We start from the raw sequence: 23,687 nt of genomic DNA, 5'->3' as shown, positions 1-23,687 counted from the left end.
CTTTGATGAATGAGGGTGGTGGCTGCTCTTATCTAAGGGTGTAAGGATAAGATCTAGAATGTAGTCAAGAATTGCATTGGTCAGCAGTGGTGGCACACGCCTTTAATCCCAGCACTTGGGAGGCAGAGGCTGGTGGATTTCTGAGTTTGAGGCCAGCCTGGTCTACATAGTGAGTTCCAGGAGAATTGCATTGGTCTGCACCAAGGGTGGCAGACCCTTCTAAAATGCAAAAATGCAGGACCCAGTATCAGGCCTGGTTTTTCCCCTGTTGAGTGGGCCTTACATCCAATTAGACAGCTGTTGACGGTAAGTTGTCTCTCTGCTGGATTAATGTGCCAGTTCAAGCCAGATTAAAATGTATATGAATGCAGGTTTATTGGGAAATCGCTCTGGGTCAGGCAGAGAGCAAGAGAGAAGGAAGGGGCAGAGAGACAAAACTATCTGGATTATGCAGGGAGGAGCCGTTGAGGGACAGGCAGCCCAGCCCCTGGGCTGGAAAGTTCATGGTTAAGGATAGGGAACCCCAGGTAAGGACTGAGGGATGCTGGGAGGACCTGGAGGCCAGGTCTGCTGTGGTGTGTACAACAGGCACTTCAGCTTCTTGTCCCAGGTCTGAACCCTAACAGTAGGTTGCTACAGATAGGAAGAGTGCCGCTCTCTACAGCTTCAAGGACAGTGTACCATGGTGGTCATCCGGTCATCCGTGTCTCAGCCAGCAGGAGCTGTTTAACTGCCTCCCTCACTTGCTTGTTAGCTGACATGGTATTTCCTTGCACCTCGGAACCTGGATGGCAGGGATGAAGCCTTCAGGGAAGGTCAAGTCCCTTGTCCTAAATGTGACTTCAGCAAGACGGATTTACATTCAACATCTGACCCAAGTCAGAAAGACAAAGGTCACCAAAATTTGCTGGAAGCAATGGGAGGTTGCAAATGGCCGGAGCTACTACAGAAACCAGCATGGAGAATTCCCAAAACCTAAGATGGAGGCTCCGGTATGATCCCGCGAAACCACTTCTTGGCATGTGTCCAAAGGCCGCAGTATCCAGCTGCACAGAGACTGCTCAGCCCTGTCTGTCTTTACTGCTCTATGCATAAGGGCTAAGAAATGGAAACTGATTTCAGACCCCTGGACAGGGGGCTGAGATGCCCATTTTACACACCAAAGCAGACCTGCCCTCCAGGTTCTCCCAACATCCCTCAGTGCCTGCCTGGCATGCCCTGCCCCAACCCCGGGGCTGCCCTTACCCCAGAGGCTCCTCTCTACAGAATCCAGACATTTTGGTCTCTTGCTCTCTTCTTTTTCTTCTTTTTCTCTCCCTCCCCCTTTCCCCATGGCAACTGCACTGACCTCAGTGAGGCCAGGGAACTCACCTGGGGACAGCTCCAATAAGCCTGCCTTTAATATAATCTAATCTGGTGTAAATTGGCTCACTTCACTGGCAGTGGAAAAAGAACCCATCAGAAACAACCCAAATGCTCTTCAACCAATAAATAGATACTGAAAAATGTTGTCTATATATACTGTGGGATATTATTCATCTGTCGGGAAAAACAATCATGACACTTGTAGGTTCAGTGACTAGAACTCCAAAAGATGGCATTGAGCACGGGAGCGCAGACCCAGAAAGACAAACATCCAATGTACTCTCTTACTGGAGGCTCAAATATTCCAATCTTCCGTTGTATGTAGACTGTAGTACAGAAGCCGGGAACGTGTAAAAGGGAGGGGGAGGGGCTTGTGGTGGGAATAGTATGATTCGGATGACATAACGTGGGAAACAAAATGAGGAGAGGGCTCCACCTAGGGAGGACGAAGGGAGGTCAAGGCGGAGGGAGGAGGAACAGATAACCCCAAGGGTGTTGGATAAAGCCTCAATGAATCACATTACTTTATATGTACCTAAAATTATACACAATACATATATATTTATCCTATATTAAGTAAACCCCTTAGGTTGGCAATGCTCCCAATGAGAGCCATAGGCTAACAAACCCCAGGCACCGACATGGCCTTCCCAGGGGTCAGTCTTGGTAGTCCAAGTGACTCCCAAACAGCATAACCTATTGCTGTCGCTTCCTTGGTTTTGAACAGATGCTGAGGCTGATGAGGTGACTCATGGGCAGTGAGCACTGACTGCTCCTCTGACAGACCCAGGGTGATGTTCTGCACTAATGTAGTGGCTCACAGCAGTCTGTAAGTCTCAAGGGATCCTGGACTCTGTGGTTACCAGTATGCAGGAGGTGCACAGGCATGCATGCAGGGAAGACACTCACACACATAAAATAGAAATATTAAAGAGAGATCCTTGCCGAGACTCATTCTGCCTGCTTCCCCAACTTCCCTGTGGTTCCAACAGGGTTAAAGTTCCCAGACTTTATCCTGGAGAATTCTAGAATCAGACAGGCCCACAGGGCTTCCCTCACTGCTCTATACTCTGAGCAGGCTGCTTTCTAAATCCAGATAAAATAATTCCCTGCTAGAAAAACAAGCATGGGGTAGCTTTCCTGTTACCTGCAAACCTGGGCCTCTAAGATGGTATTTTTTGTGGATTTCAGATAGTGTGTGGAATTCAGAGATGCATCAGGAAAGGGCTGAGTAACACTTCATTTTATTGTTCAGCACTGGGAATTTGATATTAGGGCCTCACCACCAAGGCGTGCTCTCAACCTTGGAATATGAATATATATATATATATATATATATATATATATATATATATATATATATATATATATATATATATATTTTTTTTTAATCTGAGAAAGAGGGTTTGAGACAGGGTCTCACATAGCCCAGGATAGTCTTTTGCATTTGATCCGCCTGCCTCCACCTCCTGAATGCTGGCATGACAGGTGGGCACCAACAATGTTTGGAGACAATCAAGGTCTCATGTAGCCCAGTTGTCATTAAAATTGCCGCAATCCTCCTGCTTCAGCTTACCAAGTACTAAGAAAGAAACACACACACACACACACACACACACACACACACACACACACACACACACACAACCACCTCAGAAAGAAACACACACACACACACACACACACACACACACACACACACACAAAACCACCTCACTGTTTTTCAAACTACCTGAGAAATTTTGGGCTCTTGCTCTAGGTTAGAGCTTTCCTTGAAGTAAAAACACTGACCGGTGCTCCAAGTCCAGAGCCCTAACTGTCTCTGAGGAGCAGCTGCCCAGCCTTAAGAAACAAAGGTTTCCGGGACCAGGGATCCGGAATCTGTCGTTACCCCGCCTCCCGTGTTTTTTTTTTTTTTTTTTTTTTCTCCCCTCCCCCAATTTGCAGCCAGCGGAGCAAAAAGGCCATAAAACAACAGAATAACCCTGGAAGGCCGGTCGGGGTGGGCTTAACAGTGCTTTCCAGCTCTTTGCAGAGATGGGGTGGGAGTTTGCTGGGGTCGTGGTGACCTCTGTTCTTGCAGTCCGAGGCCCCAGTTCTCCGGTTCTCCCGCAGGGAAGAGCCCCGCCCGCATTCCTCTCATTCTCCTCCCTGCAAACATTGTTTATTTGTTTGTTTTAAATTAGACTCAGCCAGGAATTCCTTTCTCTGTCTGGACTTGGAAGGAGCCTGGGGGATGGGGTGTGAGGAGTTAGACTACCACTACAGCCCAGGCGTGGGCACAGACATTCCGCGGCAAAGTCCCTCCCACTTCCTCAGACTTCCACAGCGGGTGATTTTCTTCCACTCTTCCATATATTATCATAAACCCCGAGCTGCGTACTTGGCTAGAGTCGAGCTAAGGACTGAGTCTGCTCCCAGCCTCTCACTGCGGGGTTCTAGGCAGGGCTCCACCCCTGAGCACACACAGGGCTCTAACTGGAGGATTCTAGGCAGGGAGGGTCCTTAGGATCCTTGTGGTCACACCTCCAGCCCTTCGCTGTGTGGGTTCTAGGCAGGGGCTATACCACCAGAGAGCATCAAGGTAGGAAGAAGGGGTTCCTGCCACCTACAGGCTGGGCTGGAACCCAGTATCCAAACACTAGCATATCCCTCAACATCCCTGTCCCCCTTTACACTCCTCCTGTCTACGTCCCACACAGCCATGAGTCTGCTTGCTGTACCATGGAAGAAATTCCAGCAAGTTCAAGCAATTCAGGTGCACGTTACTGCCTCTGAGGGCTGGAAAAACCTGCTAGGGATGTCTTTGGCCCAATTTTCTGAGTTTGGAGGTTTAGATGTGATCTCCCATCTGTCTCTGGTGATGCCCTAGTGGCTCCTTAGACATTGCCAAGCTTGAAGGACTACAGGGCAAGGAAGGGCTATGCAGGGTGCCTGCTGCCTGCATTGATTTTTGCCTTTTTGAACATGGTCTCATGTAGCCAAGGCTAGCTCAAACTGGACATGTAGCTGAAGATGACCTGGTCCTTCTGCCTCTATTTCCTGATTGCTGAGATGATGGTCACGTGCCACCAAGTTCTGTTTGTGTGGTGCAGGAGATGGAACCCAGTGGGTCACTCCTGGTAGCCAAGCCATAGCCAGGCGGGAGCATCAGGAATTTGAGGCCCTACTGGGCGACACAGTGGAAGCTTGACTCAAAAGATAGAGAGATGTGCCGGGTGGTGGTGGCCCACGCCTTTAGTCCTAGCATTTGGGAGGCAGAGGCAGGCAGATTTCTGAGTTCGAGGCCAGCCTGGTCTACAGAGTGAGTTCCAGGACAGCCAGGGCTATACAGAAAAACCCTGTCTCGAAAAACAAAAACAAAAACAAAAAAAGCCAAAAACAAAAGATAGAGAGACTAAAAGGGAACCTAACTTCATTCCATGGTTTATTTCTTTTTTTCTTTTTTCTTTTTTCAATCCTATTTATGGGCTGGAGAGATGGCTCAGCAGTTAAGAGCACTGACTGCTCTTCCATAGGTCCTGAGTTCAAATCCTAGCAACCACATGGTGGCTCACAACCATCTGTAATGAGATCTGATGCCCTCTTCTGGTGTGTCTGAAGACAGCTACAGTGTATTTACATATAATAAACAAATAAATCTTTTTTTTTCTTTCGAGACAGAGTTTCTCTGTATAGCCCTGGCTGTCCTGGAACTCATTCTGTAGACCAGGATGGCCTCAAACTCAGAAATCCACCTGCCTCTGCCTCCCAAATGCTGGGATTAAAGGCGTGTGCCACCACGCCCAGCTAATAAATCTTTTTTTTAAATCCTATTTATTTACTTATTTAAAATTTTATTTCTCCTCCTCCTCCTCCTCCTCCTCCTCTTCCTCTTCCTCCTCTTATTCTTCTTTTTAGATTTATTTATTTATTATATGTAAGTACAGCTGTCCTCAGATACTCCAGAAGAGGGCATCAGATTTTGTTACGGATGGTTGTGAGCCACCATATGGTTGCTGGGATTTGAACTCAGGACCTTCAGATGAGCAGTTGGCGCTCTTAACCACTGAGCCATCTCGCCAGCCCCTTATTTCTTCTTTTTTATTTGTTTGGGTGTTTTGCCTGCACATATGTTTGTGTACCGTGCTCATGCTTGGTGTGTGTAGAGGTCAGAAGGTGTTGGATTCCCTAGAACTGGAGTTAAATACAGTGGTAAGCTACTACATGGGTGCTAGACATCAAATGGAGTCCTCTGGAGAAGCAGCCAGAGTCCTTAACCCATGGGACGTTTCTCTATTCCGTTTGTTTGTTTATTTATTTACTTATTTTCTAGACAAGGTTTCTCTGTGTAGCCCTGGCTGTCTTGGAACTTGCTCTGTAGAGTAGCTTACCCTCAAACTCACAGAAATCCACCCCTCTGCTGGGGTTAAAGTCACATGCCACCACTGCCCAACCTATCTATTTTTTTCTTTCTTCCTTCCTTTCTTTCTTTCTTTCTTTCTTCCTTTCTCTCTATCTATCTATCTATCTATCTATCTATCTATCTATCTATCTATCTATCTATCTATTTATCTATCTATCTATCTATCTATCTATCTATCTTCTCTCTGTGTAGCTCTGGCTGGCCTGGCCCTTGGTTTGTAAGCCAGGCTGACCTTAAACTCACAGAGATCTGCTTGCCTCTGCCTCCTGAATGAGCTAGGAATGATTTTCTTTCTTGAGACTGGAAGTAATGTACCCCAGACTGGTCTTGAACTCAGGACAATTCTCCTACCTCAGTCTCCTGAATACTGGGATGAGGGTTATTCACCACACCCACCACAAAGTACACAACACTGAAACCGGTTCTGGCTTGTGGACTGCCCACTGCATTTACTACAAACTGCTTAGAAATGACCTCAGATCACCCAGGGTCCCTGGCCCAAAGCTGTCACACTGCAAGAGTAGGGATAGCAGCCTTATTCCATGCAAGCCACTGGCCTGTTGAGGCTGCCGACCAGAATGGACAGCACAGAGAGGGCCACTTCCTGGCAGGAAAGGGGACTTGGGGACTTGCAATTATGGGTTTCATGCCAGACAAGCAGACTTCCTCAGAAAGGTCCAAATATGGCTCAAGGGCTGAACCTTCCAGAATCATCCTGACTGTGTGGTCACTAAACCAAGGACCATTGTACAGAGAGCAGGCGTCTAACTTCGGCTCCAGTGCTGCTGTGCCAGAGGGCATCTGAGTATCAGCCTCTTCCTCAGTGGACAGAGCAGAATTTCTTTTGTTGTCTGTGTGAAGTTGATTCCGCAGTTGGTGGTCAATTCCCACCCATGACTCACTCAGCCTTTGCATCTGCATTTTATTTCCAGTTAAAACACTTACTGGGGGCTGGAGAGATGGCTCAGTGGTTAAGAGCACTGACTGCGCTTCCAGAGGTCCTGAGTTCAAATCCCAGCAGCCACATGGTGGCTCATCACCATCCCTACGTAATGAGATCTGATGCCCTCTTCTGGTGTGTCTGAAGAGAGCAACTGTGTACTTACATATAATAAATAAGAAAATCTTTTAAAAAAGTGACTGTTTTATTTTAAACAAGTTGCAAATGACACTTGGGGAGAAGACACTTGGCAGAGTGTGGTCAACAGAGAACTCATGTGCAAAATATACAAAACCTTCCACAAAATCAATGGTATAACTGTTCTCAGAGAAAGGACAAAGTGGCCCCTGCCCATCACACGGCAGCCTCAGCTCTAAGGAGCAAGGGATAGGAGAGTGGGACCATCCTGGGCTATGGAGTTAGTTCAAAGCCAGCTTAGCCTAGTGTCTGTGAGACCCTGTCTCAAGAGAAAAAACTGTGGATGACCAAGAGCAAAGGGCTGACATAGCCATGGTTTCCATCCTCACAAGGGGTGGTCCCCAAATCTACAATACTGTGGGAACCTGAAAGCCTCTGTCCCTGTGTAGGATCCAGGCAGGAAGCACAGCCACTCCAGATTCAAATGGTACCATCATGCCAGGCATGTGGGAAGAAAACCCAGGCAGCAGAAGAGAGGGAGAGAAGAACAACAGGATGGGGCTCTGGGCTACTGCGAGAATTTATTATTTCAATCTTTAAAATTTTTATTTCTTTGTATCTTATATGCATGAGTGTTAGCCTGCATGTATGAGTGTACAGTGTGTATGTGTGTGTGTGTGTGTAGTTACCACAGAGGCCAGAAGAGGGCACCAGACCCCAGGAACTGGAGTTATAAATGGATGTGCACTGCTGAGTGGGAATCGATCTTGGGTCCCATTTAAGAGCAATACGTTCTCTTAACATCTGAGCCTTTATGGAGAGGATTTAACTTTTGACATTCATAAGGTGGGATGAGAGAGGAGAGATTGTCACATGTTGCTGTAGGATGCTCTTTCTACTGCTTGGAACACATAGGTGGAAACCAGAACAGACCTGGGGACCACGAGAGAAGAAAGAGAGATGGGAGGTTAGTGGAAAAGATGGAGGATGGTGGGGGGGTGGGGGGTGGGGGGGTAGGGGGGGATGGTGGAGATGGTGGGGGATGGTTAGGGGGTGGAGGATTATGTAATGTCCCTCCTCCAGCCCCACATTTTAAAAGAAGATCGATTTATTTATTTATTTATTTATTTATTTATTTATTTATTTATTTATTTATTAAATATAAGTACACTGTGGCTGTCTTCAGACACACCAGAAGAGGGCATGGAGCCATCATGTGGTTGCTGGGATTTAAACTCATGACCTCTAGAAGAGCAGTCAGTGCCCTTAACTGCTGAGCCATCTTGCCAGCCCCCAGCCCCACATTTTTTTTTCTAGACAGGGTTTCTCTGTGTAGCCCTGGCTGTCCTGGAACTCACTCTGTAGACCAGGCTGGCCTCGAACTCTGAGATCCACCTGCCTCTGCCTCCCGAGTGCTGGGATTAAAGGCATGTGCCACCACGCCCGGCAGGGGTGGGTTTTGGGGTCTCTTAATGCTCAAACCCTGCCTAGTGCAGAAGAGACCTTCCTCCTGGCTGCCTTTGGAAGACGGTCCCTTCTGCTGCCTTTGGATTAAGATGTAGAACTCTCAGCTCCTGTGTGACTAGCTGACATAGCTTATGGTGCTGGGTGTGGAGTCTAAGGCCTCCTCCACATTAGATGAGAGCTCAGCTCACTGAGCTCCACCCTTTATATGCATCGTCTCTCTATATATCTCCCTGTGCAGCCAAGGCTGGTCATGAATTCGCTTCAATCTTCCAACCTCTTGAGGTTTGACTTTAGAGATGTGTGTCATTGTGTCTGACTTAAAATTTTTATAGTTGCTGGGGTTGTGGTGGCCCATGGCTTTCTTGCCTGCAGTTGGCAGGCAGAAGCAGGAGGATTTCTGAGTTCAAGGCCAGCCTGGTCTACAGAGCGAGTTCCAGGATAGCCAGGGTTATGCAGAGAAACCCTGTCTCGATCTCCCCTCCAAACAAAACAAAAAATAGAAAATGGGTTCTATTCCTAAGAGCCACATGGCAGCTCAAAGCCAATACCCTCTTCTCACCCCTGGCACCAGTCACACATGTGATGAACAGGTATACATGCAAACAAAACACCCATAGACATAAAAATATCTTAAAATCTTAAAATAAATAAAATACAAATTAAAATCTATGTTTATAGCTGTGTCAGAGTTCTTGGATAGTGTGCAGGAGGCTGTGGCTTTAATTCCCAACATGAGAAAAAGAAGTCCAGACAAGCAAAGTCCAGGCTGGCAAGCTAGCTGAGCAAGCCGGACCTGAGTCCTACCCTTAGAAGTTATCAGGCATATGTTAATGGCGCACGCCTTTAATCCCAGCACTTGGGAGGCAGAGGCAGGCAGATTTCTGAGTTCGAGGCCAGCCTGGTCTACAGAGTAAGTTCCAGGACAGCCAGGGCTACACAGAGAAACCCTGTCTTCAAAAACAGAAACAGAACCTATGTCAAGGTGGAGGCAGAGAGCCGAGTCCACAAAGGTATCCTCTGACCTCCACATCCCATACCATTTGACCTCACACCATCCCATAACAAAAGTGAATAAAATTTAATAGATCCAAACACATCTACCCTGCATGAATCCCTCCTAGGTCAGAACGTTAAACGCTGTGCAGGAGACATCCCTGGAATTCACACCAGCTTTGTGCTGAGTGGCCAACATTCCTGCTGCCCTCTCAGCCCAGGGCTGTTCCAGGAACCTGCCACAACTGTTCCTCATCCTTGGGGTTTGGAGGGAAAACCTTTTAGTAGCTACAGTGGGGACCCTACTCCCATCCCCACCCCAACAGTCAGCTCTTCCGCTGCCCAGCAGCATCGTCTGGGGCTGGTGTTTTGGCTCCCTCTGGTGGCGCAGTTCAAATGCTGCTTCTAACTGGGAGGTTTTGACTTAACCCTGCTCCAGAGACATGTCATTAATTCTGCTCTGCTGTGTTCCCCTGTGCAGGGTAGCCTCGGCGATACATGCTGGGGTAGGGTGGGGTGGGTGGAGTGTTGCTAACAGAGTCACTCTTTCGTTCAGAAGAAGAAACTGAGACTAGGTGAAAGAGAGGCAGAACTGGGATTGTGTCCTGGGCTCAGCCTGAGCTTTCAGATAGGGAGGAAGAGGTGGGAAGGCTCTTTCCAGCTTAGCCTGAAGCTGCAGTTAACTTTTTGGTTACCTCTAAGAGGTGGTGGTGCTCACCTTTAATTCCAGCGCTTGGGGAGGTAGAGACAGATGGCTCTCTGTGAATTCATGGCCCATGGGGAGTGGCACTAGTAGGACCTGTGGCCTTGTTAGGGTAGGTGTGTCAATGTAGGGTTGGGCTTTGAGATCAAGCTCCGCCCAGTGCAGAAGAGACCCTCTTCTTGGCAACCTTCAGAAGCAGTCTGCTGCCTTCGGATCAAGATGTAGAACCCTCCGCTTCTTCTCCTGCATCATGTCTGCTGCAGGCAGATGATGGTAATGGGCCTAACCACTACAATTGTGAGTCAGCCCGAATTAAATGTTTGCCTTTATAAGAGTTGCCTTGGTCATGGTGTCTCTTCACAGCAGTGGAAACCCTAACTAAAGCAGACCCTGCCTTGAAAGACCAAAGCCAAGCAAGCAAGCAAGCAAGCAAGCAAGCAAGCAAACAGACAAACAAGAACCAATACATTCTAGTGTCACCAAAGCCAGTTTGAGTTGTTTTGGTTGAGTTATCTTCTTTTAAAAAGACCTTTGGCTGTTCCCACACCCAACTTTGGTTCTCAGGGGTCCAGCCACCGATTGGTTCTGTGACACTAACAAAAGTACACAACCTCTCTGATCCCCAAGCCCACCTCGGTTGGGACACACTTCCCACAGTGAAGGCTTCTCCTGAGGCTAGTCTGTGACAACCATGGGAGGAGTTTCCTTGGTGTCAGTGGACTTTCCTGCTGTTAGTAGATATGATATGTCACACGCAGTCTACACATAACTGGAGATGAGAAAATACTCCAGTCTCAGCCCCAAGACCTAAGCTTGTCGCAGAGGGAACCCAAGGCCTGTTTCCTGTTGTGCTCAGTCTTCCCAGAGAGGCTGGGTTGTGGTCGTCTTGTAGAGCCTTAAGCCTGGGAGAAGCCTCAGTTATAAATGGCAACAGGGTGGGGTCAGACACCTGCCATGCTGATGTTTGAAGTGGAGACTTCTAGTTTCTTTGGAAAATCAGTTATGTCAAATGATGGTTTGCTGGGGCACACGGTGAAAGTCTGCTAAAGCAGACACGTGGAAGAAAGTTTTCCTGAAGAAGACACAGGGGAAAGGATGCTTTCTGGAGCAGACATGTGAAAGGACCACAACATAAACTGATACATACAAAGTGTTTTTATGATCTGTTACGCCCGCCCTAAGCTAACACATCATATAATGCTTAAGCACTTGTTGAGACCTGGCCTTTGCTCCTCCTCAGAATCAGAACTGCCTTTGTGCAGCCAGTACATGACAGTGCATACATGATCCTTTTTTTTTTTTTTTTTTTGAGACAGGGTTTCTCTGTGTAGCCCTGGCTGTCCTGGAACTCACTCTGAAGACCAGGCAGGCCTCGAACTCAGAAATCTGCCTGCCTCTGCCTCCCGAGTGCTGGGATTAAAGGCGTGCACCGCCACCGCCCAGCACACGATCCTTTTTGATAGCTCCAGATTGACTTTCTCAAGCATTTGTCCCGGACTCTTCTGCCAATCGATGTACAAAGCATTGGCAATTCAAACATCACAGGTCAAAGGTCACAGCACGTCTGGTCTAGGGGACATGGCTTCTTCTGCTTGAAGGTATGCTTGAGGAAGTGCCTTGCGCTTTATCCGCCTATAGACTGTGGCAGAGAGTGCCAGTTTCCCAGGCAGCTGTACTTCCCTCAGCCCTGGCTACCGAGATCTGAGGGTGGTTCACCTCAGACTGACAGGCCACTTGCCTCCCCACACCCCAGAGCGGTCGATTTGAATCTATGAGAGGACTCTTGATGGAGGAGTATAAATCTGACCCCACAGACACTGAGAGACAAGCACCGAGCTTTGGTTTGGTTTGCTCTACCTCTTTGATAAAAACATGCATGTATTGGTTCACCTTACATAGTGTTTTGGGGGTCTCTGCTTGTGGTAACGCTGCCATTGAGAGAAACTTGTCAAAGAACTGCTCATGAGGTTCCTGTGACATCTTGCCCCTTCAGTGGCCTCAGGCTAGTTGGTGAGCCTTGAGGTTTCTTCAGCTGCTGGTTCATAGGTGGTGTCGGCCTGCCGAAAGGCCTGGACTGCTGCCAAAGAAGGTCGAGCTCGCCCCAAAGAACTACAGCTAAACAGGTTCACTTCCCCCATAGCCTAATAACGCTTCTCTTCCACTACCCCTGCTGGGTGGTGGGCTAGAGGAGAGGTTACATGTTTATTAAAATAGGCTGCAAAAAATGTATGCCTACAGATGTTGATCCTGGCCCAAAGACCCTGGATAGGTGGAGGCAGGTTCAGGTCCAAGCCACAGGCACAAGAGAAGAGAGATGATGTCCCAGGGCCAGGGTGGAAATTGAGGTAGAGATGTAGAAAGAGACTGGGAGACAGAAGTGAGAGACCAGTGGCAGAGAGAGAGGATGTGGGCTGGGGGCACAGCCTCCCCTGGGCTACAGCATGGCAGGGAGCCAGCTCTGTAGTCTCTGAGGGTGAAGAAGCTGTGGCCTGAACCAGGCTTGCGACTCCTCCAGACAGAAAGTGGCACCAGGGTAGAGGGAGAATGTTTGTAAAAGATTGTTTGTTTGTTTTGTTTTTGTGAGTCAGGGTTTCTCTGTAGCCCTGGCTGTCCTGGGACTAGCTGTAGATCAGGCTGGCCTCAAACTCCGAAACATCTGCTTACCTTTGCTTCCTGAGTGCATGTGCCAGTATGACGCTTTTTTTCCCCTTCTCTTTCTCTGGAAGAGAGATGCTATTGCAGATGGTTGTGAGCCACTATGCAGGTACTAGGAATTGAACTCAGGCCCTCTGGAAGAGCAGTCAGTGCTCTTAACTGCTGAGCCATCTCTCTCCAGCCCCAATGAGAGGCTTTTAAGGAAACACCAGCCATATGTGGAGCCAACACCACAGGCTTGGCCAAGTGCCCTGTGCAGGGGCACATGATCTAGGGAGAGCTGTTTTCTGTGCACCAGTGTGTGCACCTGTGTGTGTGTGTGTGTGTGTGTGTGTGTGCATGCATGCTTCTCATGTGTGTGGGTGACATGTGTGTGCAGGTACATGTGGAAGCCAGACGTCTTCCTCGATGATGGCAGGCCACCTTGTATACTGAGGCAAGGTCCCAAGGCTCCCAGTCCTGAGTCGTGTACCCTGCCAGCTTACCCTCCGTGAGTTGACATGCCCATCTGGTATTTACCCAGGTTCTGGGTATCCACATATAGGTCCCCACACTTGTGTATCAAGCACTTTACCCACTGTGCCCCTCTCAGACAGTCTTAAGAGAAAGCAGTTGTTGATTGACACCCTAGCAAAGTCAGGCAGAAGGCTCCAGAGTTCCCACCACAGAAGCCTTGGCTGCTGGGGCCATATGACCTTCTGCGGTAGAAGGAACCCTGCAGATGGGCTCAAACTGAAGATCCTGACTTGGGGACCATCCTGGGGCATTCTTGGTTCAAGGTCTCCAAAGGGTGGCCAGAAGGAGGCAGGAGAGTCAGAGAGGCAAAGAGACTAGGAGAGGCCGCTGAATCAGGAGAGGGCGGAAGAGGCCACAGCCTCTAGACACTGTTCCTGTGGGAAGGCTTTTCCTTCTCCAGGTCAGAATTTCCAGGACAAAGACCTCCTTGCCCAGGCTGTAAGGTGTCCCACCCTCTCACCACTCCCAGCCTACCCTTACCCACTGAGACCATCTCAGGCAGTGGGTAAAGTGCTGTCCTATCTGTAGACCAGGCTAGCCTCAAACAAACTCACAGAGATCCACCTGCCTCTGCCTCCTGAGTGCCGGGGTTAAAGGCGTTCATGTGGGAACCTTAAATATATATATCTCCAAATATCTGCCATAGACAGCTACCTGTAGCAAGGCTCAGTGACCCAGAGGGACTGACAGAGTTAACTGTCTCCAGCTGCTCCTAGCAGGCCTTGGGGAAGGAGGCCCACCCTCATTATTCACCCGTTGCCACCTGGGACAGGTACACAGGTTGCCCACTGCAGAGGGGACTTGGCCAAGGCTCGGTGTCTTTAGCAGCTGTTGGTATCCACCCTGTCATCTTGCCCAAGCCCCCCTTCTCTGTCCAACAACACATCCCTGCCACCTGCACTACAGTAGCCTCCCAACCCTGTGTGCCTAGCTCTCCACATACGAGGTCCCAGGACCTAAGGGCCGAAGTCATCAAGATGAATGGGCCAGACAGAGGGCGGGGGCTGCCTGCGACACATCCTCTGCTCCAGGCAGGCAGTTCAGGACAGGTTTATTTCATAGCAACAGGCATACGTTTGGGGTTGGCAAGAGTGGAATGGCAGGTCCCCAAACAGAGCCTTCTTTCTGCAGTGACAGATCCAAGCTCTGGGCTGTGCGGAGGGCTGAGGGATGTGAGGGGGATCGGTGGATTATCATTTCAGCCTTAGCTGAGAACCACCCCTAAGCACGAATCACTCGCCCACCCCAGGGAAAACCAAATCAACTGCAGGCCACAAACATCAGCCTGGGCTGTATGTTTAAATAGGGACAGCAGAGACTGGGGGCAGGTCTAGCGGCCTCCACAGGACTGCAGTGAGGCAGGAGAATGGCCCCCTGCTTCCAGTCTCAGTTTTCATCCTCGCTGGCATAGATGTGTGCTTCCCAGCGTTCCGCCAAGAGATTCTTGTGCCGCTTTACCCTTGTGGCTCCCAGGACCTGTATACAAGGAGGCATGGGGTCCCCATGAAGAGATGGACCACCCCCAGCTGGCTCCCCATCACCAATGTGCAGAGCTGAGGTGGGAACCTCCCTTCTCCTCTTAACAGTATGAAACTGCTAACTTCTGCTAAGCTCCACAGCAAAAAAAATTGTGCCCAGCTTCAGCCCAGAAAAGGTTACAGCTATAATCTCAGCACTCGGGAGGCTGAGGCAGGAAGACTGCGAGTTGGAGGCCAGCTTAGTTTACTTAGCAAGTTCCACGTGGCCAGCCAGGAATAATAACAATAACAACAACAACAACAACAATAATAATAGGGCTCTTACTGTGGCTCAATCTATTGAAAGCTTTGTCTTCCAGTAAAAAAGCCTCATACAGACATTTTTGCCATAATCTGTGCCCATGGTAGGCATCATAAGCAGATGATAGCACAATCTACCCCAGGATGACTCTACCAACAGAGCAAATAGCTAGTGCAGTCCTACATCCCAGTGAAAGGCCTTCAGTGACCAGTGCTATGGTCGGGGTATGGCCAAGAAGGGACAGACTCAAGTCCTTTCCCTCTGGGGCTCACTTACCTCTGAGTTGACACTGTCTGAGGGGTTGATACCTGCATACTGAGTGGAAAAAAAAAGAAAATCAGTGCTTATCCTTCCTGCCCAGCCCCAGAACCCACCTGAAAGTCCTTACATAGCTGAATCACACTGCAGTGACAGATGAGACGAGACCAACCCCCCACCCCCCACCCCCGCTGGCGGCACCTTCCCAGAGTCTCATGTTCACCAAACTCAAGGCTATTTGCCACACTGAGCTGGCATTCCACTTGTTGGAACCTCTGGCTGACAGTGCCCGTCACAGTCTTAGTGTAACGCAGTGAGGACTGCAGGCATCTGTACCAAGATGTGTACCAAGCATCTCTTGTGGCCAACACTGGCCCTAGCACACAGAGATGGCTCCATCCGCAGAACACTCATGGTTATCAGAGGAGGAGACAAAGGGTATGGAGCTCTCGCTCGCCTGCACTTGGATCTGGGTCATTCAGAGTCATCACGGTGTCAGGCTGTGATTGGGAGGCTAGGCTGGGATGTGTGTTATTTTCTGAGGGGTCCCTGGACTCTCCCAGCATGGTCTGGGTCACTACACTTGAAATCAGGCTAGTTTGTGAGTTCAGGGGCCCTGGGGATGTGTGAACCCAAAGATGCGGAAGGTGTGACTTCTGTACAGCCCAGTGCTGGGGTGGGGCTCGTACCATGACTATGGGGCCCCAGGAGATGATTCAGGACCTAAGATGCTTGCCTTGCGAGTGTGGGGACCTGAGTTCAAACCTTTGGAATCAGTGTGAGAAGGAGAGTGACAGAGTGTGTCTGTGTCTGTGAGTCCATTGTTCTGTAGGGGTGGAAGACTGAGACAAGAGAGTGCCCACAAGTGGTGGGCCAATGAGCCTGCTGCAGACACTGGCGAGCAGAAGGACTATCTCAAAGAAGGAAGCTGAGAACCAAGGCCCAAGGTGGTTATATGATCTTCATACATGCATAATGGCACATTCTCATTCATTCTCTCTCTCTCTCTCTCTCTCCCCCCCGCCTCTCTCTCTCTTACACGCACACTTAAAAAAATCTGGTAGACCTGGGTTAGTGGTGTACATCATTAACCCTAGCACTCGGGAGGCAGAGGTAGGTGGATCTTTGTAAGTTCAAGACTAGCCTGGTTTACAGAATGAGTACCAGGACAGCCAGGGCTACATAGTGAAATTTTATCTCAAAAAAAAAAAAACAAAAAAAAACCCAAAATGATAATGACCAGTCAGTATCTGTTTCTTTCTTTCTTCATCAGTCTTCCTCTTTTGACCCTGAGGGTGACCCCACAAATAAGGACAATGTCTCCTGCTGGTGTGTCCTCTCTCTCTCTCAGCAGAGATGATAAGACACCCAGTCAGTGTAATGGCCTTGCCTGACCCCATGGGTAGCAACCAATTATACCTCAGTCGACCCAACTCACCCACATCTCCTTCCTAGTCTTCTGCCCTGGGGGAGCACTGTCCTCAGGGGCCTCCACCTTCCACACCAGCCCCGAATTCAGGTGGACGGGGGTGAAGAGTGGTGATTCTGACACTGAATAGCTGCCAGTGATGCCTGCGGTGGGGGCAAAAGGAGGTGGCATTGGAAACTTGAGGTCTCTGGGCAAGAGTCTGGAGGGCTTATGGAGACAGGGGAACAGACAGGCTGACAGGCAACTCTTGACAGACTGACTAAAACAGCCACTCAGGAAAGACTGTAGACTATGGGCCAAAAAATATCACCAAGTGATGGAGAATATGCCATTAGAAAGAGGGGCAATCGTTCCCGAGGACAAAGACTTGCAGATTTCTAATCCAATAACAGAACATTCAGAGCTATAGAGCAAAATCCTATGCGCCCAATAACAGGACATTCAAAAACTCTAAGGCAAAGTTGGTGTTTTTCTTTCCAAAATCTACTCTCTGGGAGAAATGGGTGTTTGCCCCTTCCCCTTCTCCTTCTCCAACCCTGGGGCCCTCGGGACAGCATAGCCACCCTCCCTCCGAATCCTCGCTCACCAGATGCCCGGGAGGAACTCCGGGAGTCTTGCTCATGGCTCTCATCCTCGGCTGGCACTGGGGAGAACACCTCTGGGAAGAAAGCATTCCTCCGCTCTTCAGCCACCTCCCGCTCCCTCCGCAGGACACTCTCCATTTCCCTCTCCAGCAGGTCAGATGACTGTGACTTTTGTAGCCTCAATATGGGGCCTCCAGCCACTTCCCAGCCCCAGGTATGGGGGGTCTCAGTCCCCTGGGGGACATCTGGGACCTTGAATCGCAGTGGACGCAGGTGGAAATTCCCTAATCTCACCACACCCACGTTGGTAGCTTTTCCAGGAGGCTTGGACCACTCTTGCTTTGAGCTCAGCGATCTGCCGGAGGATTCTGAGACATGCCTTGGAGACTCCGTGGCCTTCTGGAAGACTGTGGCTTTGGTGTCTTCGGTGGAGACACCACTTGGCTTGCTGTATACTCCAAAGGCTGAGAATTCTAGTTTAGGGGTCCCAGGGCCTAGATATGGCTGGTAGGCATCCAGTGGGATCCGGTTGACTTTCCTTGCCTCTGGAGCCGGGTCTGTGGCTCGGGCATCTGGGCTGAGGATGCAATCGGAGCTCAGGCTTCTCTGGAGCCCAGGCTGAGGGTCCTGGGAAGGCCAGTCAGGTGTGGATGCCCTGCCCACCTGCAGCCCCTCTCGTCGATGATCTTCTTCCCGCTGTGTCTCTTGCACCATGTCCCTTTGCACATAGAGGGATGGGCGGCCCCTGTCTCTTCGTGGAGGTGTCTCTGTCAAGCTCATCTTGCTGAGCAGTGGCCTGCTGGGGATCTGTACCAGCTCTTGATGCCCGGCAGCTCGCCCAAGCCCTCTCTGCTCCCTCAGCTCTGCCTCTCGCTCCTGGGCCAGCCTGATCTCTCTCTCGATGGGCGTCTCTTTGGGGGTCTCAGGGGATTCTGCCTGGGTCTGACTGCCAGGATCATTGACTATATGGATGGATCTAGCTGGGGAAACATGGAAAGACTTCTCCAGGGTCACTTCCTTCATTGGTGACGTGACGGCAGTGGTATAGCCATTGGCTAGGTGGGGCCCAGTGGAAGCCTTGGGGGCTTGGTTGATGCCTGGTGGGGTTCGTGGGAAGGTCTCCCTGGCTGTGAGGCCGCAGGGGACCGGGTTTGTGTTTGCCTTTTCTAAGCTCAGGAATTGCTGTCGAGCAGCCAGGAAATCAATTTGCTCCGTGTCCACCAAGATCTCCTCTGTGACTGTGGACTGAGGTTGTCTGGCAATCCTGAGGTCCCCATGGTCTGATGCAGCCTGGAGTGTGGCCACTGTGCCACCTTTCCTGACTGCCTGGCTCTGGATGACTGCCCAGCGCTCAGCCTCCAGCTCCCTCCGCTGCCTGCAGAGGGTGTCACTGCTGTCGTCCAGGTGATAAGACTTTATCTCCTCATCCTCATCTTCCAAGTACAGTGACCTCGGGGACTGCTGGCCAAGGAAGACGCGTCTGTTGGAAGACACGTTTGTTCTCTTTACATCTGGTCTGGTCTGGTACTCAGTGGACCAGGCCTGCAGATCACCCTGGCTCCAACCAGCCTCAGGCCCCACGCCCACTAGCTCAACGGTGTAGCTGGTATCTTCATCCAGTACCAAGCTGGTGACACGTGCTGAGCGGGGGTTGCTGAAGATGGGGTATCTGGTCACTCGATCCATCTCAAAGGGTCTTGTGTGTGACCTTCCTTCTGTGGGTTGGAGGCCTCCAGGCTCACTTAAGGAGGAGAAAGAGACCGTGTCAGGCCACCTGGGGACAGGGACATTGTCAGGGGGCTGCAGGAGCTGCAGGAGCCCTGGGGACAAGCAAGGCTTCTTGACATCAATCCCAAACCCAACATGGAATCTTCCAAAAACATCAAAGCTCCTGGATCCAACTATACCTGACTGCAGATCACACAACAAACTTCTGTTTTTTTTTTTGGTTTTTTTTTTTTTTTTTTTTTTTTTTTTTTTTTGGTTTTTCGAGACAGGGTTTCTCTGTGTAGCCCTGGCTGTCCTGGAACTCATTCTGTAGACCAGGCTGGCCTCGAACTCAGAGATCTGCCTGCCTCTGCCTCCCAAGTGCTGGGATTAAAGGCGTGCACCACCACACCCGGCTCTATTTTCTTATTTAATTTCTTTATTATTTTCTCCCTTCCTTCCTTCCTTCCTTCCTTCCTTCCTTCCTTCCTTCCTTCCTTCCTTCCTTCCTTCCTTCCTTCCCTCCTTTCTTTCTATCTATCCCTCCTGTCTTTCTTTCCTTCCTTCTGAGACATGCTCTCACTCTGTAGCCCAGGCTGTACCAATCCTCCTCCCTCAGCCACCCCACTGCTGGGGTAACAGGCAATCGCCATCACACCCAGCTACCTACCCTCTGACTTGCAGACACAGCCCCCAACTCATCTCCTGCAGGCTGAGCGCCTGTCCCTGCTTCATCCTGGCAGCCCTTACCCTCTCTTCAGCAATGCCAATCAAGGTCAGCCTTACACCTGAGACTGTAGGGGTCCCACCAGGGCCCTTCCCCCTCTCCAGGGCACAGCCCTGTTCCTCACACTAACTCCCAGGTCTTTGCACCTGACCTTCACAGACAGTCATTGGGCTCTGGTTCTTGGCAATGGATGATGCCGAGTGGGGAAACTGAGGCTCAGAACGTGTAGCAAAGCTTGTCTCCCAGTTCTCACACCTTGGTTCTCTGCTTCAGACAGCACCTGGCCCCATCTCAACAGCACCTGCCTCAGCTCCATAAAGCCAAGAGCTGGGAGTGCCTTGGACCTTGTCCCTGGTCCTAGGCGGGGCTCAGAGCCATAGATGACACACTGACTTGTTATCTGGAACTCAACATTTCCCGCAGCTCCTTCCCAGACACTCGCATTTCCTTTCACTTTTGTTTCTTCAGTCTCCTGACTCTGAAGGGCAGTTCTGGAGCCCCACTCAGATAGTGCTCAAGGAAACAACCGATTCTGCAGTCCAGAGAGTCACCAATCTCAGCAAGCATGCAACCCCAGCTCCCCACCAAGGGATTCTAGGCGGGTCTCCACCCTTGAGCCCTGTCCCCTATCCATTCCTCTTTGTATTTTGAAGCAGAGTATGTTAAGTGGCTGGGCTTTCCCAGCACTCCTAGCAGTGTTGTGGAGGGTAATCCCTTTTCCCTTCCACAGCTCTTCTGAAATTGGGAGGATTTCATTCTGTGTGGATAGGCAGTCCTAAGATATACAGCAAGTATTAGTCAAGACTGGCTCATTGAACCCTGCTGTTCCTGGGTGCTCAGTCACTGGCCTTCCAGCTGACTCCCATCCGCCGGCCCAGAGCTGCTATGCACCCATGTTTCCTGGCTGACTGATACATATGCAGTATTTTATGGCCCTTGTTGTCCAACAGTCAGACATGACCTCTGGAGAAAGGGTGTCTCCCCTCCATAGGTGGGGTTCCCATTCTTCTCCTGTGATTCAGGTCAGAGGGTGGAGTTCTGGGTCGGAATTCAAGGCCACTGGGCCCCTCTCTGATATGGGCTCCGCTGGCAAGACAACCTTGCCAAGGATCTATAAAACTGACTTCTGCTGGATATAATGGCCCACTCTTTTTGCCCCAGTGGGATGCAGAGGCAGGAGGATATCTGTGAGTTCTAGGCCAGCCATGGCTACATAGGGAGACCCTGACTCCAAAAACCAAAAACAATAATAACGAAAACAACGATAAAACCTAACTCAGCTCTAGGAGCCTGGTCATACAGCAAGCATTCTATAGATGCTTCCCACTGGCTGTAGATCTGACACTCCAAATCCAGCAGGGGTCTCAAGGTCTCCTACCAGCCAGTCCGAAGAAGCCCTGTGGGCTACAAAGGGTCCCTTCAAGGCCTCCATCTCCCGACAAGGGTCGTTTGTTAGTCCTGGGTCGATCAATCACCTCAAACATTAATGTCCTTTTCAGGGTTCGTGAGAACCAGGGACAAGAGGCCAATTTTGTCTCTGCCCTGAAGGAACTTGGGCACAGACAATTGAAGCTAGTTCACAGAGATGATGGGGGTGGTGGTTTCCAAAGCCCATTTCTTCCCAGTTACCACTAGGGAAGGCTCCAGGCAGCCTGCCCCACCCAGCCGCACCCTGGAACTGTGACTCCCTATTGAAACTGGGTTTATGGTCCCCGTGGGTGCACCTGCTTCCTCCTACCCGCGGGGCAAAGGCTCCTTGGTGAGGGCCACCACCTAGTAGGATGGCGCCCTTAGGTGTCCTCTCTCCTGTCCCTTAGGGCCTCTTTGTTGCCTACATAGCTGGCCCTGGAGAAACCTGTCAAGGCTTATCTCTGACCCTGGACCCTGGACAAGCCCAAGCCTGAACAGCCAGGCATGGCACCGCTGGTTTCTTCAAATCAGGCCCTGAATCCATGGGGCCTCACAGACCAGCCCAGGGTCTTTGGTTCCAGCCTCTTTCTCAGTGAACTAGGTTTTGGTGTTCTGGCATTTAGGTACGAATGGAAGCCTTATCCACAGCAGGCTCAGGTTTTCTTTTGGGTTAGTGGATGACAGAGCAGGCTCTGATATCCAGGGGGACAACGGGGGGGGGGGGGCCCAGCCGGGGCCAAGAGTGGCGAAATACAGACGAGGAAAGGGATTCCTGTGGCCCCCTGGAGGCCTACCAACCCTGCCAGTAGGCACACCACAAACAGACCCCTTCTCCTTCTGCACGTGCCTCACCTTACCCGGCTCCAGACTCCCAGCTTCCGGGACTCCCAGCGTCCCCCGCCTCACCTGCCAGCTCCAGGTGCCCAGGCCACCTCCCAGCCTCAGGCTCTGTCCTCTGCAGGAAAGGCCCCCGGGCTCCGCCCCGGCCACATGTTGCTAAGGGGACAGAGGCCCCACCCAGGAGCAGGTGGGCCCCTCCTCTCAGTCCCCACCCGGACCTGGGAAACAAAGTCCAGAGAAGACAGAAAAACGATACTCAGGCTGACGAGGGCGGGCACCGTGCCCGCTGCAGGCCTTGGCCCTACAAAGCCGGAACTGAGCCTCTGCCTGGTTTCCCGGCTTCCCACCTTCCCAAGTCCTGCTGACTGAGGCGGGGTGCATCCCTGCGGAACGAGGAGACTGAATCCCAAGCCTGGGCTAGCTTGTGGGACCCCTTTGAATCTCTGTCTCTTCTTTCGATCAATGCCCTATTTGATCCAGGCAGGCTGAAGGACAGATGTGCACGATGTTTCCAGACTAGCAGATACCACGGCAGGATTAGGAAACTCAGGGCCTGGGTCTCGAATTGCTGCTCTCTAGAAGGGGGTCTGTGGGGCTTCCGGCTGGTTCCTCCCCAACCCTCTGACCCTCCCTTACTCATCCAGGAAATGGGAATTCTCCCTGTCACATTCACAGAAAATTTCATATGAAACGATGACGCCTTCAGAAACACCCAGCGCGAAGCCAGGTACAGAGAAAGAGGCCTACACCCCAGTACTCAGGAGGCTGAGGCAGTGGGATTGCTATTCGTTTGAGGTCAACTTTGGCTACAGAGTGAGACCTCTCTCAAAAACTCAAAGGTAATCATGTAAAACGCCCAGGAACACGGACCGAACAGGTCAGACCCCACCATACCCCTCTGGCAGCCCACGGCCTGTGTGTGGGGCCTGGGCATAGTGCTGGGGTTCCTGGCCTCCCGTGGGCGGGCTTGTGAGGTCCCTCTGAATCTCTTGTCTTCCCTTCTTCCCTCCAGTCCGTGGTCCCCCAGCTGGACTCCAGGGGCCCTTGACAGATGTGGTGCCCATCACCTACCATCGAGGAGACAGTCAAAGCCAGGGTTGAGACAGCAGTTTTCCCAAAGCCCCCTTGGGCCCCTTCATCCCTATTTAGCAGAAGTGGGCATTGAAGTGCAGTGCATATCCAGTCCCACAGGTCGGATGGATTTGAATTAGCACCTCCCTCCGTACATCGTAGGTACTCCACCATACCAACCACCTTTCATGGGGAAACTGAGTCCTGAAAGGGCCTCTGATTGAGCCCACACACCTGACATCTCAGTACTCAGGAAACTAATGCAGGAGGATTACTTAAAGAGTTTGAGGTCAGCTTGGTTATAGGCCTTTTACTCAAGTCTGGAATACCCAGTGTGTTGGGAACACAGGACTCCTAGACATCTATTTTATACAGATAGGGCAACTGAGGCCAAAGGAAAAAAAATTCTCCAAAAAAAAAAAACATGAAAAAAAAGGGGGGTACTCCTCTACTATGCAGAACCTGGCTCAGAACTTGTGGGCTATCTGTGAGGACCTCTCTACTCTCAACATCACAGCCCAAGGACATGGGTGTGGAAGATGTGGAGACCGAGGCCCGTGGGGGTGGCTGGCCACAGCTGTCGCTTACCTGACCAGGTGCCGCAGAGTCCTGGCGAAAATGCCCAGTGAGGGCTGCAGCAGCCGCAGGGGAGAAGTTTCTCCTGTGCTCTACAGGACCCAGCCTTTTTATGGCTCCACCA

General features: G+C 50.7%; 1 protein-coding gene across 7 annotated transcripts; it reads right to left on the bottom strand.

Moving 5' to 3' along the window:
• Positions 1-14,216: 14,216 nt before the first annotated feature.
• Misp (mitotic spindle positioning) lies at positions 14,217-23,650 on the bottom strand. 7 transcript variants are annotated; one of them, XM_006514328.1, is made up of 6 exons: positions 23,576-23,650; positions 21,929-22,134; positions 17,235-18,973; positions 16,658-16,791; positions 15,238-15,276; positions 14,217-14,658 (listed from the first exon to the last, which is right to left on the bottom strand). In XM_006514328.1, exons 3-6 carry the CDS (start codon positions 18,916-18,918, stop codon positions 14,569-14,571), a joined length of 1,947 nt encoding a protein of 648 aa, XP_006514391.1. In that variant the 5' UTR covers positions 18,919-18,973; positions 21,929-22,134; positions 23,576-23,650; the 3' UTR covers positions 14,217-14,568. The 7 variants fall into 7 exon arrangements, with proteins under 7 accessions (XP_006514391.1, XP_006514393.1, XP_006514392.1 ...); XM_006514330.1 differs by having other exon boundaries at positions 21,934-22,134; XM_006514329.1 differs by having other exon boundaries at positions 21,983-22,134.
• Positions 23,651-23,687: the final 37 nt, after the last annotated feature.

This window comes from Mus musculus, chromosome 10 (assembly GCF_000001635.26).
Source record: "Mus musculus strain C57BL/6J chromosome 10, GRCm38.p6 C57BL/6J".
Lineage (NCBI taxonomy): Eukaryota > Metazoa > Chordata > Mammalia > Rodentia > Muridae > Mus > Mus musculus.
The sequence above is the reverse complement of the archived record's forward strand: the minus strand, read 5'-3'. Positions and strand labels throughout refer to the sequence as shown.

Bases quoted from the DNA above. Each gene is read 5' to 3' on its own strand.
- Misp (XM_006514328.1), bottom strand. From the start codon at position 18,918: ATGGATCGAGTGACCAGATACCCCATCTTCAGCAACCCCCGCTCAGCA. The intron at 16,792-17,234 runs GTGAGCGAGGAT...CCCCCACCGCAG, and splicing joins GAGTTCCTCCCGGGCATCTG to GCATCACTGGCAGCTATTCA. The intron at 15,277-16,657 runs GTGAGTTGGGTC...TTTTCCACTCAG, and splicing joins AGACTAGGAAGGAGATGTGG to TATGCAGGTATCAACCCCTC.